Genomic DNA, 18,935 nt, shown 5'->3' on the forward strand with positions numbered 1-18,935 from the left:
CTAGTGGCCACACTTAGTGTAAGAGATCATTATATATCTGCTAGGAGAGTATCCACAACAGAATGCAAGAATAGAAGAAAAATAAGGAGCACTACAGATGAGTCATTCATGATATCTGTTGCATTCAAGATCCCCAGATAATTAACATGGGCCTACTCATTCTCTAAAACATGGCAGCCTTCAGTGAACACTCAGTTCTTCCACAGCACATGTTTTCATTGCATAATTTCAACAGGACACTTATGGAATCCCAGAATCTTCCTACAATGTGAATCAGACTGGATAGAAAAGCAGTGTGTCCTAGTGGCTAGGGAAAAGACCTGGAAGTCAGAAGGACCTGGGTTCTAATCTGGGCTCCACCCCTAGTTGGCTGTGTGACCTTGGGCAAGTCACTTGAAATATCTGGGCCTCATCTGTAAAATGGGGATTAAACTGTGAGCCCCATGTGGAACATGGACTGTGTCCAACCTGATCAGCTTGCATCTACCCCGGCACTTAGTACAGTACCTGGAACACAATAAGCATTTAACAAATACCAAAAAACAAAACAAAACAAAAAAGTGCACTCCAGAAGAGCAAGTACATGAGTAGAATAGGGGAGGGAGATTCTGGATGTCAACTGATTGGATCACTTAAGGTCTAGTGGCCACACTTAGCGTAAGAGATCATTATACTCTAACCACCACAAAACACGGTATTTGAACAATGATATCACCTCCACAACTTGAATGAATGAAGAGACTTTGCTCTGGGTTACTCTAAGGGTTCGACTCTCAGATGGAGAGGAAGGCTTGTTATGCACAAAGCTTCAAAATTACATGCGGGGAGAGGAAGGATGGAACTGGAGGAATCCAGGCTTAGTATGGTGAGTTTCAAGAGAGGAGCTATCTTGAGGCAAGAGGAGAACCTGAAATGATTCATTTAAAATAGCTGTACTTTCTCACATAAATGGGTGGAGGAGGGAGGAATACAATCGCGGTGAGACTTTTTTAAGAGGAATTACAGCTTCAGTTCTCTTTACTACTGCTGTTGCCAAAGGAAGACTTTAAAACCTGATCACATTCTGATCACATGAGGAAAGAGAAATATGATGGTGGCAGTTGTGGCAAACTAAGGCAGGCAGGCACGAGTAAAGGGGGAAGAGGGAGAAAACTCTGTCTTCTCCTCCATTCACCCACTCCTCTCTACTCCCCAAAAGTTGTGGAACATTGGTAGGAGAGTTTCCCTTGCTACCAGCCTTGCAGACACACTTCCTGTGAGTTAAACAATTTATTCCCAATTTACAGATTGATAAAATTGTGTGCTTACACTTTTATTAAACAATGTATATTTAATAAAAATGTAACTACACAACTTTATATATATATATATATATATATATATATTTGTTAAGTGAACTTGAACAACCTAATGAGGTTTTTGTTTTCATTGGTCCTTTGAATTGTATTTGTTTGTTTGTTTTACGGTACTTGTTAAGCACATAATATGCATCAAACACTATTCTAAGTGCTGGGGTAGGTACAAGGCAATTAAGTCAGACACAGTCCCTATCCTGCCATGGGACTCATATTCTGAAGTGGGAGAAAGATAAGGTATTGAATCCCCATTTTACAGCTGAGGAAACTGAGGCACAGAGAAGTTAAGTGACTTGCCCAAGGTCACACAGCAAGCAACTGGCAGAGCTGGGATTACAACCCAGGTCTTCTGACTCCCAAACCCGAGCTCTTTCCATTAGGCCACACTGCTTCCCTTTAAACAAAAAACAGCATGGCCTAGTGGAAAGAGCATAGGCAGGGCTCCTAATCACGGCTCAGGAACTTGTCTGCTTTGGGAAAGTCACTTAAATAACCGTGCCTCTCTTTTCTCTTCTGTAAAACGGGGATTAAATACCTGTTCTCCTACTTGAACTGTGAGCCCTATGTAGGACAGGGTCTGTGTGCAATGCGATTAACTTCTATCTACCCCAGCACTTAGCACAGTACTTGGCATGTTTTAAGTGCTTAACAAATACCACCATTATTATTAGTATTATTGAATGCTGCTCTTGGCATATAATACCCCTGAATGGACAACACTGTAAAACTGAACTAATTTGCAACCCTACCCACACTCTCATCCAAACACCAGTACTTCCTCAACATTATTCTGGACACATTTACAGGGTATAATTCAACTGTGTGAGGCTGAATACCAAACAATTTCCTAGATAGTAGTGATCCCTGCCAACCAAGTTACAAGGACACTTCATGCAGGGTAAGCAAATCCCAAGTTCCCAAAATAAAAAGGCCAAGCACTGTGGGCTCCACAAGAGGAGAAAATGGCAGAAACAAAAACCTTCATAAGATAAAATGAAGTCAATTAGAGTAGCTAATTCTATACAAGCATGGCATGTTCATTTAGGGAGATGATGCTACACAACCTAGTATCAGGGTTACTTCCATTACTGTTATTTTATATACAACTAGGTGAACTGTGATTCCAAATTACTCCCACCTGTCCCATTATATAATGAAGCATATTATCTAAAAGGCTCATACCTTATATTTAACTGGAAAAAAAGTGACACTACCCCCATTCAAGTAAAATCTATCTCTTATTAATAGCTTAAATGCCACCTTGAGATACTGTATGCATGGGCTACCTAAAGTCAAATAAAATAGCTAGGAGTCCAATCCTTGCAATCAGAGAATCCATCTGCATAAATAATCATGGTCAAAAGGGAGAATGTCAGTAAAATTAAATCTAAAACACAAAGAAAAACATATTTTACTTTCAAGGGGCAAATATAGCAGGATCACCTTCAGAGCACGAGGCAGTTGGAAAAAAACAACTGAGGGAGAAAGATAGTCAACCCCTTTCTCTTCTAAGATTTCAGACCCATTTAGCTATTTATCTGAATATTTTCCTCATGGCTAGTGATCAAGTTGCTCAATGAACCTCATCGGTCTCTTCCTTAGTTCCTCTAGCATTCAACTCTGGATTTTGTTCCCTAAACTACACCCATCAAAATAAGTAACAGTGATTTGGCAAAGGCAACATTTCTCCCTGTGCCTGAAGTGACCAAATCTTGGCACTCAAAGCAAAATTGCTACAACTGTAAACCAAAGTCCATCATGGCTATGAACTAAGAATGTTCTGAGTTAATACAGTGCCCATGACAAAAAGTTAAAGACTGGAAACAGGTGTTACAGGAGACATACACTACTGCTAAAACAACATCTAAGGGACAAAACAGAGTGAGATGTACTGAAGCTTAGAAAAAATAAGGAAAATAAAAACAAATTAGATGAAACACAGAACGAGGAGTGGGGTGGAAAAACTCTACGGTACAAAAGCTGTTTCTCCTCTCTTCAAAACAAGACAAGCGCTGCCATGAAGAGAAGTATAGTTACCTGCATCCATATCTGCAAAGAATGGAACAGCCAGTAAGAAAAAGAAGGAACCAGAAATTCAGTGTCTCAGAATTGGACTTAACACTATACGGAGAGTAATAAAATTAAGAAAATATTTTTAGTGAATGGTATACCTTGATTATGTGCTTCTTAGTGCTGGTAAAAATGATCAACTAAATTTCCAAGTAAAAGACAAATCAATGTCTGGGAACCCATAAACCGAGGTATTAAAGGCAAATTGCCAAAAAATAAAAAACAAGGTTGCATCTCAAAAATGCTAATTAAAATAAATAACAACACCTGCTCACTGGAAAGTTGGTAATGCCTCTACATAAAAAAGAGTTGGCTCCTAATCAAACAGAGCGTTGTGATTACAGAAAATTTTCCACATGAATAAATATTTAATGAAAAAGCAATTCAAAGCGCTAAACTATAAAAGAAATGTACTCAACTGAAATCCTGGACTCAACCTATCTTCTGTATTCCAAATGCCAGAGGAAGTATGTTGTGCTGGCTACATATTTATGGTGAAAGTTCCAGGTACACTTTTATTTTTACTTACTTTTTCCACATGATAATAAAAAAACAATGGCTAAAGTTGTAATAAATGAAAGCCAGGAAATGAAAATGACACGCTCAAAGCAGTTTTCCCAGCTGCTTACCTTCTGGTGACTCCTCTTGGACATAGGTGCCTGTCAGGTACCGATGTACCAGAGCCGACTTGCCGCTAGCTAAATTACCCACAATTCCCTGAAATAAAGAAAATGGAAATTATTTATATGTAACAGCACTTGATTTGGAATTTCCCAAATATCGCCCCCTCCTTCCTCTCCCCCTCATCCCCCTCCTCTCCCATTGCCCCCTCCTTCCTCTCCCCCTCATCCCCCTTTCCATCCCCCCGTCGTACCTCCTCCCCTTCCCCACAGCACCTGTATATATGTATATATGTTTGTACATATATATTACTCTATTTATTTATTTTACTTGTACATATCTATTCTATTTATTTTATTTTGTTAATATGTTTGGTTTTGTTCTCTGTCTACCCCTTCTAGACTGTGAGCCCACTGTTGGGTAGGGACTGTCTCTATATGTTGCCAACTTGTACTTCCCAAGCGCTTAGTACAGTGGTCTGCACACAGTAAGCACTCAATAAATATGATTGATTGATTGATTGATTTTTGAAATATACACATTTTCAAGCCAATTGTTACTGCTTCTATTTTGAAATATGGTCATATGGATCATCCAGCAGTTTATCTACCCTAGCTCTTTTCAACAGGCACTTCCCTAGAGGATTAAATGTCATTCATTCTGATTAAACAAACCACCATGCCTGCTAGTTAATGAAATAGGTTAAACAGAATGCTTACCCATAATCTGAAAATTATTGTGAAAATGTTTGCAGATCTTTAAGACACATACAGGGCTGTGCTGGTAAATATACTGTTCTAGAATTTGCTCAGCAAATACAACTACATTACAGTCTCTATGTTCAAAAAATACAAAATCAGAGGGAAGAAAGAAAAACTAAACTTCTTAAATGTCCTCTCTTCTCTTACTCTGACATTGTTAAGCAAAGGTAGAAGAGTAAATCTTTTGTACCTACTAGATAGGCTGTCCTAGCAATCACCTTTTGGCTCTAAAAATATGTATAAATTTAAGATTTGGGGCCATAGAGAAACTGACAAACTATGAGGGTAATGAAACTGTCACTTCATTCTTTGGCTGAGCTAGCCAGCCCAGCTGGGTGGTATGTAAAGCAAGAACGGGCAGTAATTCAACAATTCACAGAAAGTTGTATTTTCAGAAATACATCACCCAACTATAAAATTACCAGATAAAATAGTGATGGAATATATAGATATTAACTCCAGAGGTGTGCCCATGCATAAACATACACAATAAAGCATACAGATGGACCACTGGAAACATTTCATTTGTAAAATGTAAAGAAAAGACTAAGTCCTAGTAATTGGTAAATTTTAGATTCATGCTCCTCAAGAAAAACTTCAGAAAGACCTTGTTGTATACTGGTTCTTTTCTCACTGCTTTTCATAAGCACCTATTTTAAAGGGTTTTTTGTTTGTTTCCTTGTTTTATTTTATGATATTATGTGCTTTCAATGTGCCAGGCACTGTACTAAGCACTAGGGTAGATACCAGATAATCGGTTGGATATGGTCCCTGTCTCACACAGGGTTCACAGTCATAATCTCCATTTTACAAATGAGGTAACAGGCACATAGAAGCTAAGTGACTTGCCCAAGGTCACACAGTGAGCACGTGGCAGAGCCAGCATTAGACCCCAGTTGCTCTGACTCCCAAGTCCGTGCTCTTTCCGTTACGTTACACTGCTTCTCATTACAGGTTAGAGACAATGGCAAGGATTCTGGAAATTAAGCCCTCCCCAGTTTTTTTCTGCAAAACTAACTGAATTTTAGTAGAATTGAAAAAAAACAAACCCAAAACCACAACCTCAGTCTAAATGGAAGACCATATAATACTTCTGATCTCTGAATTTAATCGCAAAATTCAAAAAGGGAAAGAGATAAAGTTTTTCTGAAAGTTTGAGACTCTTGTTTGGCCCTGATCTATAAAAATCTCCTTGGGAAGCTCTTGGGTAGCATTTGGTATTTGCAGACAGTCCAAACTCCAACCCTATTTAACTAATGTAAACTGTTCCACTTTATATAGGCTCCTTTTTTTAACTGCTTTGTCACAGAATGATGGCATTTCCAGGGCAAGGGCCGCTTACAGTAGCTTAAGCAAAGGATTGAGGAAAGAGACCAAGCCACTCTGCCAACTACACGACACTGGGCATTCACCACAACCTTTGCATATAAGAGTAGCATGGCCTGGTAAGTAAAGTGTGGACCTGAAAGTCAGAGGACCTGGGTTCTAATCCCAGCTCTGCCACTTTGACTGTTGGCAAGTCACTTAGCTTCTCAGTGCCTCATGTTCCTCACATTCAACACACGGGTTGAATGACCATCTGTTCTCCCTCCCTCTTAAAACTCTGAACCCCATGTGGGACAGGGATTGTTTCCAATCTATCTTCTATCTACCCCAGCACTTAGTACTGTGCTTGGCACAGAGTAAGCACTTAAATACCACAATTATTATTACTATTATTATTATTCCTAACTGTTTAGATACGATTGTTGGGATTAACAATTATCTTGGAGAACTATAAGCTGCAAAACCTTTTAATGTAATTGGCAACAATACATATGGTATTCATGGGTGCATCTGCTAAAGCATTCTACCAACTAGGTCACACAGATAATAAGAATACTGTTCAATGCTGTCGATCAGTCAGAGTAAAGAAATAATTTCTAGAATTAGTAGCAAGCCACAACAAATCCCTCAAATAGTCCGTTAACTATTCAAATGGCAACAGAATCCTAACAAGGTAGATCAACAATACACATAATTTATGTCAACAAAACATTTTACCCATACACATGAAACTTTTTAAGTGAAGGAAGATTACCTATAAAATTTATGAAATGAGAAAAAGGACTTGATACTTTTGTGCCTAAATCCTGAATACAAACAGAAACCAATACTTCTGTCCATTTTTTCCATTTCTGAAAGGCTGTAAAATTAATTCATCTTCCCTCTCTTTCAATATAATCCAAAGTCTTGGTTATTCAGTATTATCAGACCTCATCTTAAAAATCACAGAACAGGAAATAGCATTGTTTTGGTTCAAGGCAAAGTTATTAAACAATTCTTAATTAAGAGTACAGGCCTGGGAGTCAGAGGACCTGGGTTCTATAAACCTGCTAAGTGACTTTGCACAAATCACTTAATTTCTCTGAGCCTCAGTTTCCTCAGCTGGAAAATTGTATTTAATACCTAATTTTTCTCCTATTTAGATGGTAAGCCCCATGTAAGATACAATCTGAGTTTGATCTGATTATCAAGTATCTATCTCACAGCTTAATATAGTGCTGGTTTTTAATGGTGTGGCTTACTGTTGGGTAGGGACCGTCTCTATATGTTGCCAACTTGTACTTCCCAAGCGCTTAGTACAGTGCTCTGCACACAGTAAGCGCTCAATAAATACGATTGATTGATTGATTGATGTGCCAGTCACTGTACTAAGCACTGGGGCAGGCACAGGCTAATCAGGATGGACACAGCCCATGTCCCACATGGGGCTTACCATCTTAATCCCCACTTTAAAGACGAGGTAACAAGCACAGAGAAGTTAAAATAGTCTTAATCCCCATTTTAAAGATGACGTAACTGAGGTAAAAGTTAAAAGTAAAAGTTAAGTGACTTATTAATAATCATAATAATAATAATGGTATTTGTTTAGCAGTTACTATGTGCCAAGCACTGTTTTGAGAGCTGGAGTAGATAAAAGGTAATCAGTTGTCCCACTTGAGGATCACAGTCTTAATCCCCATTTTTCAGACAAGGTAACTGATGCACAGAAATTAAGTGGCTTGTCCAAGGTCACACAGCAGACAAGTGGCAGATCTGAGATTTGCCCAAGGTCACACAGCAGATAAGTGGTGGAGTCAGAATCAGAACCCAGGTCTTTCTGAATCATACACTAGAGGAGAAGGGATTACCTATAGATCAGCCAGAACTTCAATTTTGGCCTCTGCCTGTGCTGGCCCGGCATTGAACAGGAAGTACATTGGCCTGAGCTTCAGGTGGCCATGACACAATGCCTTCCCTGAATAAGTTTACTCCATTTCCTGTTTGCCAGGCTCATTTCCTGTTCAGTTGGGCTTTGATTCAAAAGAGAAGGCTGCAAGGGATAAGGGAGCTGTCCTAACTTGGCCCAAGGCCAGTCTAGTTGGCAGGGTTATGTGCAAGGCTCTGCTCCAAATAGTCCTAATTATCATAGCATCAACAATGTAAACCCAAATGGATAAAAATCAGACAAGACAAAGCATGGCACATCTTGATTTCTTTGGGAATGATATTTTAATATAAGTCTACTTCACAGAGGGGATATTTAAATAAGGATGAACTGGCATAGTGCTAACAATACGCTGGAGTTAACTTCCCTTCTCTCTCACTTGACAGTGATGTGAAAAATATCTGATGGGTTGTGAAAGAGTAAATGCAGCCAGAAGAAAAAAATAGCTCCTTTGTTCATTACCAATACCTATTTTATATCTGATATAGTGCTAACGAAAGCCACTTAATTCTGAAATTTGGGGGGAAAGAATCCAGCTTTAGTAAATGCACGTGTGGCTTTCAATAAATACACACACACTTTCAGTAAGACATACAACTCAAAAATGTGAAGGCAATATAAGATTACTACTCAAAGCAAAGAAAACAACCCCTGGATATTCATTTTCTTCAATGAAGGCCAACATAACCTTTGTTATCTCAGAAGGTAATAGAGAGAGCATATGTCTGCCAGGATAAGACAATTGCTATCAGCTTTATAGCAGCACCATTTGCTTCTATGGCTCTGAATCAAAGAGAAGCCATCGACGCAAAGTGTGTGTTCAGACTGGAAACAATGACAGTCTGATGGATAAACAAAGGCTGTCACAAAAAGAAACGCTCACACAAAAGCCTCCTCACAGACTCAAGTTGCAAAATTTACCATAAGCTAGCAGTAAAACTGTCTTAAAAATGAAGGTCCAATGAAGAAGCATGGCTGCTGAAGAATAACTCTATTCTGAGCAGGGAAGATCTAATATTCCTGATAAAAGCATATGTCATTTCTATGAAATAAGACACAGTTTAGGGATTTTAATAAATAATTTGGTCTTCTCAAGAACACGGAAAAGAGATGAGGAAGTGAGGGTATCATTCCGTTTCAGTTTAGAAAACAATAAATTTTTAAGTTACAGTGATTGTTCAACTTTCAGTTGTCTAAATTGAAACTGCAAGTGTCATTCTAAATTAAGTAATCAGGGAAATATTTTGACATCTACCAGGAATTTCTGCTCTATACTGTACGCTCACTGTAGGCAGGGAATGTGTCCGTTTATTGTTGTATTGTACTCTCCCAAGCGCTTAGTACACTGCTATGCACAGAGTAAGTGCTCAACAAATATGATCGAATGAATATCTGGATAAAAGAGTCAAGCCATGAAACTCTTTCTGGGCAAGGAATGTCTACCAACTTGGCTGTATTGTACACTCCTGAGCACTTAGTACAGTGCTCTGCACACAGTAAGCACTTAATTAAAAGTGACTGATTGACTGAAGAATTGTGTAGGTCCTGTATCAGTTTGCTGAATCATTCAATTTTCTAAAAATACTATAAAGAGGATAGGTCTTGCAGTCAAAGGACCAGAGTAGTCTAATCTTAGCTCCTGTCACTAGCCTACTGTGACCTTGTGCAAGTGCCCTCTCTGGGACTCAGTTTCCACATCTGTAAAATGAGCATCACATACATGCTAGCTCTTTCATTTTGAGCTCTGGATGGAACCGGGACTGCTTCAGACCTATCTTATAGGTGCTCCAGCACTTAGCTCATAGTATGTCCTTAATAAATTCCAAAACTATTATCTCTCTACTCTTCAAAAACCTCCAAGTACGCTGAGTGGAATGAGAAGTTGCTACACCATAGAGCCTCATGAGTAAATTCCAAGTCACTTCCATTTCTGCATCAAACAGAAATGGAAGCATCCTCCCCCTGACTTTCCCATCATTGCACAGAGCACCACCATCCTCCCTGTCATGCAAGTCCATACCTTTGGCCTTATCCCCGATTCATCTCTCTCATTCATTCCACATATTCCCTACCCTGCAAGGTCATTGTGGGCAGGGAACAAGTCTGCCAACTCTGTTATACTGTACTCTCCCAAGTGCTTAGTACAGCGTTCTGCACAGGGTAAGCACTCAATAAATACGACTGATTGACATTCAATCTGTCACTGTCGGTTTAACTTTCACAACATCACTAAAATCCTCCCTTCCCTCTCCACACAAACTGCTACCATCTTAATCCCAGCATTTATCCTAACCCACCTTGGTTACTCAATCAGCCTCCTTGCTGATCTCCCTGCCTCCTGTCTCTCCACAAGTCAGTCTATACTTCACTCTGCTGGCCAGATAATTTTTCTACAAAAATATTAAGGCCATGTTTCCCCACTCCTCAAGAAGCTCCTGTGGTTGTCCATCCAACTCCATATCAGACAGAAACTCCTAACCATTGACTTTAAAATCACTCAATCGCTTTGCCCCCTCCTACCTTACCTCACTACTGTCCTACTACAACCCAGCCCGCATACTTTGTTCCTCTAATGCTAACTTACTTGCTACTTACTAAACTGTATCCCAATCTCATCTATCTTGCTGCCAACCCCACATCCTGCCTCTGGCTGGGAACTCCTTCCTCCTTTATGACAGTTGATCATTCTCCCCACCTTCAAAGCCTTATTAAAAGCACATCTTCAGTCAGCCTTCCCTGACTAAGCCTCATTTCCTCTTCTTCCACTCCCTTCTGCATAACCCTCGAACTTGGATTTGCCTTCCTTATTCACCCGACTTTCAGTCCCACAGCACTTCAGCGTGGCTTAATGGAAAGAGCACGGGCATGAGAGTCAGAGGTCATGGGTTCAAATCCCAGCTCTGCCAATTGTCAGCTGTGTGTCATTGGGCAAGTCACTTAACTTCTCTGTGCCTCAGTTCCCTCATCTGGAAAATGGGGATTAAGACTGTGAGCCCCACGTGGGACAACCTGATCACCTTATATCCTCCCCAGCGCTTAAAACAGTGCTTTGCACATAGTAAGTGCTTAACAAATGCCATCATTATTATTACATATCAATAATTCATTTATTTATATTAATGTCTACCTCCCCCTGTAGATTGTAAGGTGGCTGTGGGAAGAGAATGTGTCTACCTACTCTGATATAATGTATCAATCATATTGATAGAGTGTTTACTGTATGCAGAGCACTGTACTAAGTGCTTGGGAGAGTACAAAAGAGTATATATAGAGATACATTAATTCTCTTGTCATTGGCCTCATTTCCAACCTCTTCCCCTTTTTGTCCACACTACTGCACAGATAACCTTTCTGAAATGTTACTCAATGATTTCTCCAAGCCTCAAAAACATCCAATGGCTGTGCAATTCCCTCCACATCAAAACAAAACCACCTACCTAAATATTTCAAGTCTCCTAACCAGCTTTCTCTGTCTTCAGTTTTTTTAAGACTGAAGGACATGAACTGCATCTAATTCCCACCTGTTTATTCTTTCCCAACACTCCAGCTCCCCGCTCCCTACCTCCCCTTGCTAATTTCCCACTACAACCCAGGACAACCACTTCATTCCTCGAATGGCAACCTAACCTTGTCTATCTCATGACCAAACCTTTGCTCACATCCCGCTTTTGAACTGGGACTCCCTCACCCCACATTCTCTCTTCGGCCTGCAACTCCCTTCCACTTCATATCCAGCAGTCCACCAATCCCTACATCTTCAAAGTCCTACTAAAATCACAGCTCCTCCATGAAGCTTTCCCTGATTAACTCATTTCCCCCACTCTATTCACCCTCCCTTCAGCTTAGCCTATGCACATGGGTCTATACCACTTAAGTACTTTGATATTCACCCCACCCCAGGTCCACAGCAGTTAAGTACATAGCCTCAAACCATGATGTTTCCCTTATCTGTGATTCATTTTAATGTCTCTTTCTGCCAACAGACTCTCAAGCTCCTTAAGGGCAGTTTAAGGGCATATCTTGCCATGTTGCTTCTCACTAGTATATCAATATATCAGCTCTCTTTACCCACTACTCCCTTGCTTGTACCTTTTGCTCTTTCCAACCTCACCTTCAAATAGCATCCCACTCTCCCTCATGTTGTTCCCGTGACCTAGAACTCAAAGCCCTCTTAAAATCCTAAATTCTCCAGAAAGCCCTCCCCTTCCGTGAGTCATATCAATCCAACAGCCACTCCTAATGTGTGTACCTAATCCCATCCTCAGCACTTGAGTTCCTACATACACTCAATTGGACCTGCAATTATTGATTCTAATATTTCATCTTGACATATTTTTTAAATCCCTTTTGAATCCTTGATCTTCCTGCTGCTCCTACTTTTCGTAAATCTTGGGCAAGAAATGTTTTTTTTTTGCTTTTGTTGCACTTTCCTTAGAATTTAGTACTGTTTACTGCACAAAGTAGGCATTCGATGAATGCCATTATCTCTACTTATACTTTGCTCCTTTCTATTCTTCGAACTACTAGTAAAAAACTGCACCAGTCTCCCCCAGCTAGATGGTAAACTCACTAAAGGCAAGGAGTCATGTCTTCAACTTTATACTCTTGCAAATGCTTAATATAGTACTCTGCAATTAATCAATGGTATCTGAGAGCTATGTGCAGAGCACTGTACTAAGTGCTTGGGAAAAGTACATACAGTTGGTAGACATGATCCCTGACCTCAGGGACCTTAGAGTTGAGCAGGGAAGATATTAAAATAATTCCCAAGTAAGGGAAACCACCAACTAGAAAGATATTCATTCATTCATATTTATTGAGTGCCTACTGCATGTACAGCACTGTACTAAGCACTTGGGAGGGTACAGTACAACAATAAAATTCCCTGCCCACAATGAACTTACAGTCTGGGGGGGGGGGGGGGGGGGGAGACAGACATTAATATAAATAAATAAATTATAGATATGTACTGAAGAGCTGTGGGGCTTGGAGGGGGGAGAGCCAAAGGGAGCAAGTCAGGGTGATGCAGAAGGGAGTGGGAGAGGAGGAAAGGGCAGCTTAGTTAGGGAAGGCCTGATAAATGTATGTACAAAAGTGCTTCCGAAATGGGACAAAATGTGAGGGTCATGTAGTAAGGAGGGAAAAGGGTGTGGGGGCAGGGGAGGGTGTTAGGGTCAGATGGGAGGGAAGGCTTCCAGGAGGCGATGATATTTCAATAGGGCTTTGGAGTTAATTTCTATTAATGCCTCTCAGTTCATAATGCTATAATCCTTTGAATTAGGCTCAAAGGAATACAAGACTGGGAAGCAGCATGGCCCTGTGGAAAGATCCCAGACCTGTGAGTCAGGGCAAATGGGATCTAATCCCACCTTTGCTACTTTCCCACTGTGTGACCCTGGGAAAGTCACTTAACTTCTCTGTGCCTCACTTTCCTCCTATCTAAAATGGGGGCTCAATACCTGGTTTATCTCCCCCTTAGACTCTAAGACCTATGTGGAAGAGGGACAAGGTCTGACCTGATTATCATGCATCTATCCCAGTGGTTAGTACACTGTAAGTGCTTAACAAATACCACAATTATTACTTTATTGTTAGGCAGACAAATGTGAGATTGGTCTCTCAATGTTAATTAAATGTTAATTAATACTGATGCTTCCTAGTTTAAAATGTTATATTCCTTTGAATTAGATTCAAAGAAATATAAGTTTGAGGAGCATAGCCTAGTGGAAAGAGCATGGGCCTGAGAGTCAGAGGACCTGGGTCCTAATCCCAGCTCTGCCAAATACTTGCTGTGTGACCATGGGCAAGTCACTCAACTTCTCCAAGCCTCAGTTCTCCTTTTCTCATTCCAACTTAGACTGGGAGCCCCATGCAGGACAGGGAGTGTGGACAACCTAATTATCTTGTATATACCCCAGCACCTAGAACAGTGCTTGACACATAGTAAGCATTTAATAAATGCCATTTAATAATAATGACAATAATAATAATAATAACTAGGATCCAAACTGGAGAAGGTGAAACGTCAGAGTGGCTTATACTATCCATTGGCCCTCTGAATTACATTCTCAGAAATTCTGCTTGGGACATGGGTATAGGTAAATAAATCTTATTTATCTTATATATCTTATTTATGTATCTCATTTATCTTATAAATCTTATTTATCTCTAGGCTGTGAGTTCATTATGGGCAGGGAATGTGTCTGTTATATTGCTATATTGTGCTCTGCTCAATAAATACGATTGATTGATTTAATCATAAACCACACTAAGTGATTCCTCCTATGCCCCTGCCCCTCATCCACTGATCTAGTCATCTGTTGTCCAATACAGATCAGGAAGGAGGAGTGGCAAACAAAAAAAACCCATTCTCACCAGGCTAAAATACCATTCTAATTAGAGAGAGGTCATGTGATTTCTCTCTTCCCTGTCATCCAGCTCTTGAATGCTTTTTCATGTTAGCAACCTGGATACCCTAAGGGCATGATTATGCAAAACATGGGCAAGAAAGCTTAGATGGTCAGACATGTGTGAAACCTAAGGAAGAGAAGGATCGAAAATGAGATAACTTTGGGTCAAAATGAGATAACTGTGGTTATTCCAGTAGGAGGGAGGGTGGGTCAAGCAGCAACATTAACGTCTGTCTTCCCCTCTAGACTGTAAGCTCGTTGTGGGCAGGGAACGTGTCTGTTACAATGTTATAGTATACTCTCTGAAACGCTTAGCACAGTGTTCTGCACACAGCAAACGCTCAATAATAATTATGGTACTTGTTAAGCACCTACTATATGCCGAACACTGTTCTGAGCACTGGGTAGATACAAGTAAAGCAGGTTGGACACAGTCACGGTCCCACATGGAGCACACACTGTGAATTCCCATTTTACAGATGAGGTAACTGAGGCCCAGAGAAATGAAGTGACTTGCCCAAGGTCACACAGCAGACATGTGGTGGAGCTGGGATTAGAACCCAAGTCCTCCTGACTCCCAGATCTGTGCTCTAGTCGCTAAGCCATACCACAGCTAGCTTAGTGGGGGTCCTGGTAAGGGCACGAGTTCCCCTCAGAGGCCTGGGTTCGGGCTTCCCCCAGGAGATCCAGATATTGTGGAGTCAGGAAAGTAGGAAGCTACGGCAGACAAACTCAGACCCCAGCTGGAGTGGTTTGCAGAGGAGGGGGATGGGGGTTTGTGGTCTCCCCAACCCCTCAACCGAGCCACTCACAGTTCCACAGCCCACTCTGAATCGGGGTTTCTGCCGTTTCTGTATCCCCTGTTGCCCTTGACCTTTTTGGAAATATAGTCCCGGCCGCCTCACCAATGTGCAAAACAACTAAACTGAAGGCAGAGCCCTGGTCTTAAGCCCTCTAAACTGGTGCCCATGATGTTGCTGAAGAGGGTGGGAAGGAGAACCCACACAGCCCAAACCTAATCCAGTTCGGCTTTGCGGGGCTTGTCCAGTAGTGATGGGCCCAGGGCAACCAAGGCTGTGGGTGACATAGGGGCTGAACAAGACAATCCAGAAGAAGTGATCTTCTTATTAAGACTAAAAACCAATTTCACAACTTTTTTCCCCTTCAAAATAAATTCCAAGAATTACACCAAGTAGTAATAATAATGAATAATTATGGTATTTGTTAAGCACTTACTATGTGCCAGGCACTGTATTAAGCACTGGGATGGATGCAAGCACGTCGGGTTGGACACAGTCCCTGTCCCACATGGGGCTCACAGTATTGATCCCCATTTTACAGACAAGGTAACTGAGGTATAGAGAAGTGAAGTGACTTGTCAAGGTCACATAGCAGACAAGTGGCAGAGCTAGGATTAAAACCCATGACCTTCTGATTCCTAGGCCTGTGCTCTACCCACTATGCTACGCTGCTTCTCTATGAGGTGACAATTTCAACTGGGACCTTATTCTTCCACCGTTGAGCAAGTATCTTTTCACTTAACAGTGGACCCTTTTCTATAAGTAATTTTGGAAAAACACTCTTCATCAGAACCCACTGGACCAAGCTCAGAGGATGGCACTCAGCGTGCCACTGGCAGCTCGAACCACTTGGGGCAGAGAAGAATCCTTCCTGGCTAATAGAGGCAGCCTGCTGAGTTCACCATGGTGCCTCTCATCAATCAATGACATTTGTTCAGCACTTATTATGGGAGGAGCACTATAACTAAGCACTTGGGAGAGTACCATACAACAGAATTAGAAGACATTCCCAGAGCACAAGCAGCTTACAGTTAAGGGCCATTCTCCAAATCACTAAAGAATGATCCCTCTTGGGCCAGAATCACTGGGGTTTTAATTTGAAACTCTATGAAAGACTGAGGGTCACTTCAGAAAACCAGCACGGCCCACTGGAAAGAGCATGGGCTTGGGAGTCAGAGGAACTAGTAATAATAATAATAATAATAACAATAACAATCCTATTTCTTAAGCACTATGTGCCAAGCACTGTACTAATCACTGGGGTACATACAAAATAATCAGGTTGGACACAGTCCCTGTCCCACATGGGGCTGACAGTGTAAGTGGGAGATAGAAGACGTATTCAACATGTATATATTTGTACACATGTATTACTCTATTTTACTTTTACATATTTACTACTCTATTTTATTAATGATGTGCATATTGAGAAGCAGCATGGCTCACTGGAAAGAGCACGGGCTTTGGAGTCAGAGTTCATGGGTTCAAATCCTGGCCCCGCCAATTGTCAGCTGTGTGACACTGGGCAAGACACTTAACTTCTCTGTGCCTCAGTTACCTCATCTGTAAAATGGGGGTTAAGACTGAGTCCCACGTGGGACAACCTGATCACCTTGTAACTTCCCCAGCGCTTAGAACAGTGCTTTGCACATAGTAAGCATTTAATAAATGCCATTACTATTATTATTAGCTATAATTCTATTTATTCTGACGGCTTTGACACCTGTCTACATGTTTTGTTTTGTTGTCTGTCTCCCCCTTCTAGACTGTGAGCCCGTTGTTGGGTAGGGACCGTCTCTATATGTTACCAACTTGTACTTCCCAAGCGCTAAGTACAGTGCTCTGCACACAGTAAGCACTCAATAAATACGACAATGAATAAACAGTCTGCTTGCCTGCTTTGGAACCTTGGGCACAAGGTGCCTCTGTGCCTCAATTTCCCCAACTGTAAAATGGAGATAAAATACCTGTTCTATCTCCCTCAGATTGTGACCCTCATGTAGGACAGAGACAGTGCCTGACCTGATTATCTTGTATCTACCCCAAGTCTTCACCTCTCAGGGTCACACCTAGAGAGTTTCCAGTACTCTACCAGTCTTTGCTACAGGAGGAAGAGTCAAGCAGAGGCATACCTATTCCATTCTTAGCTTGGGTAGTGGCTAGCGAATGGAAGGCAATCGGCTACAAGTCAAAACTCACCCATGCTGGGCAGCAGCAGCATGGCAGAGAGTCGAGGGCAGAGACTCGAGTTTACTGCATGGAAGGCATCAATAGTAAACCACTTCCGTATTTTTACCAAGAAAACTCTATGGATACACTACCAGAACAATTGCAGATGGAGAGAGGGGCTCTCTGGGAGAGATGTGTCCATAGTGTCGCTATGAGTCGGAAATGACTCGATGGCATAAGACACGACCCCAAGTCTTAGTAAAATGCTTGGCATGTAATTTGTTTTAAATACAATTTTATTAGTAGCAGTAGTATTGTTACATTATTAGAGGACGTGGTGAGGAATTGCAGAGTGACTTACTTTGCCTATTTACAACTAAGTCAATAGGAGTCCAAGTCATAATAATGACAGTAACTGTGGTATATTATGTGCTTACTATGTGTCGAGATCTCCACTAAGCACTGGGGTAAATACAAGACAATCAGGACAGACACAATCCCTCTGTACACCCAAGTGTTTTCATCAAGCAAAATGAGCCATTTTAAAAACCAGGAAGTGAATTCTGTACAAACTCTTCTGGATTTCCAATGCTAAGCTGTACCATGTAGAAAAACTGAGTTTAGATGCACAATTCAGTGGAAATTTTTGAGATGACCACAAGAGCTAATTTTCCTCAAATTATGGAGTGGGACAAGTATCTCCCTATTTTCACTGCATACTTCAACACACTGTAATCCTTAAGAGCCTCAAATACAGTGCCTTGACTTTTTATCTTTTTAAATTCACCAAAATCCTACACATTTCACAGTGCATGATCAAGCTTCCATTTAATTTTTTTTCTACAGTCTTGAGGGAAATACCCAATTGTATGGATACAAGTTATTCCACATGAAGTGTCAGCTTAAAACAGCATCCTGAAAATTGGTTTAACAACTTGGACGATTATTAAAAAAAAATGAGATAAAGCTGTTCGTACATTGAAACCTTATAGGCCATCCTCCTTGTGTCAATTACAAAGAAAATTCTCAGTAATGTTTTGGAGCCATAGAACATACTTATAAATCATCATCATCATTTGTATTTATTGAGTGCTTACTGTGCACAGAGCACTCTAACAGCTTGGTAGAGTACAATACAACAGAGTTGGCAGACATGTTCCTTGCCCATAACGAGTTTACAGTCAGGAGGAAAAAGCCAACAAAGTGAAAACCTTAACATTAATTGGTAGGTTTTGTGTAATGAATTTAGAATAAAAGTCCCAAGAGCCAGTTTCCTTTAAATTGGAGACGAATCAGATTCCAAATTTTTGGGATTTGATTCTATAACAACTGGGGTACTTGTTAGTCCTGTGCTAAGAGCTAGGAAAGATATAACATGAACAGGTCAGACACAGTCTCTATCCCCACAAGGGGCTTAACCCAATGTCTACTCTCCAAATCCTTTCCTAAAATTAAGGCTAAAACTGGGAAAACATTTTCTCCTCTAATGTTTTTCTTAT

At 40.8% G+C, this 18,935-nt stretch overlaps 1 protein-coding gene and 1 non-coding gene across 7 annotated transcripts in view; one reads left to right on the top strand and one right to left on the bottom strand.

Moving 5' to 3' along the window:
- The window catches only part of AGAP1 (ArfGAP with GTPase domain, ankyrin repeat and PH domain 1), a 777,656-nt gene that overhangs the window by 460,582 nt on the left and 298,139 nt on the right, over positions 1-18,935 (bottom strand). For 3 of the 6 annotated variants that reach the window (XM_038749189.1, XM_038749186.1, XM_038749184.1), the window contains exons 3-4: positions 4,055-4,142; positions 3,393-3,404 (exon numbers count right to left, since the gene is read on the bottom strand). In XM_038749189.1, coding sequence (XP_038605117.1) covers positions 3,393-3,404; positions 4,055-4,142 — 100 coding nt within the window. The remainder of the gene's footprint in view (positions 1-3,392; positions 3,405-4,054; positions 4,143-18,935) is intronic. The other 3 variants (XM_038749190.1, XM_038749187.1, XM_038749185.1) reach the window with 1 other exon arrangement.
- On the top strand, positions 17,319-17,456 carry LOC119931178. The gene has a single exon (XR_005452035.1). It is a non-coding gene; the product is annotated as a small nucleolar RNA SNORA7 (small nucleolar RNA).

The sequence above is a fragment of the Tachyglossus aculeatus genome, chromosome 7 (genome assembly GCF_015852505.1).
Source record: "Tachyglossus aculeatus isolate mTacAcu1 chromosome 7, mTacAcu1.pri, whole genome shotgun sequence".
NCBI lineage: Eukaryota > Metazoa > Chordata > Mammalia > Monotremata > Tachyglossidae > Tachyglossus > Tachyglossus aculeatus.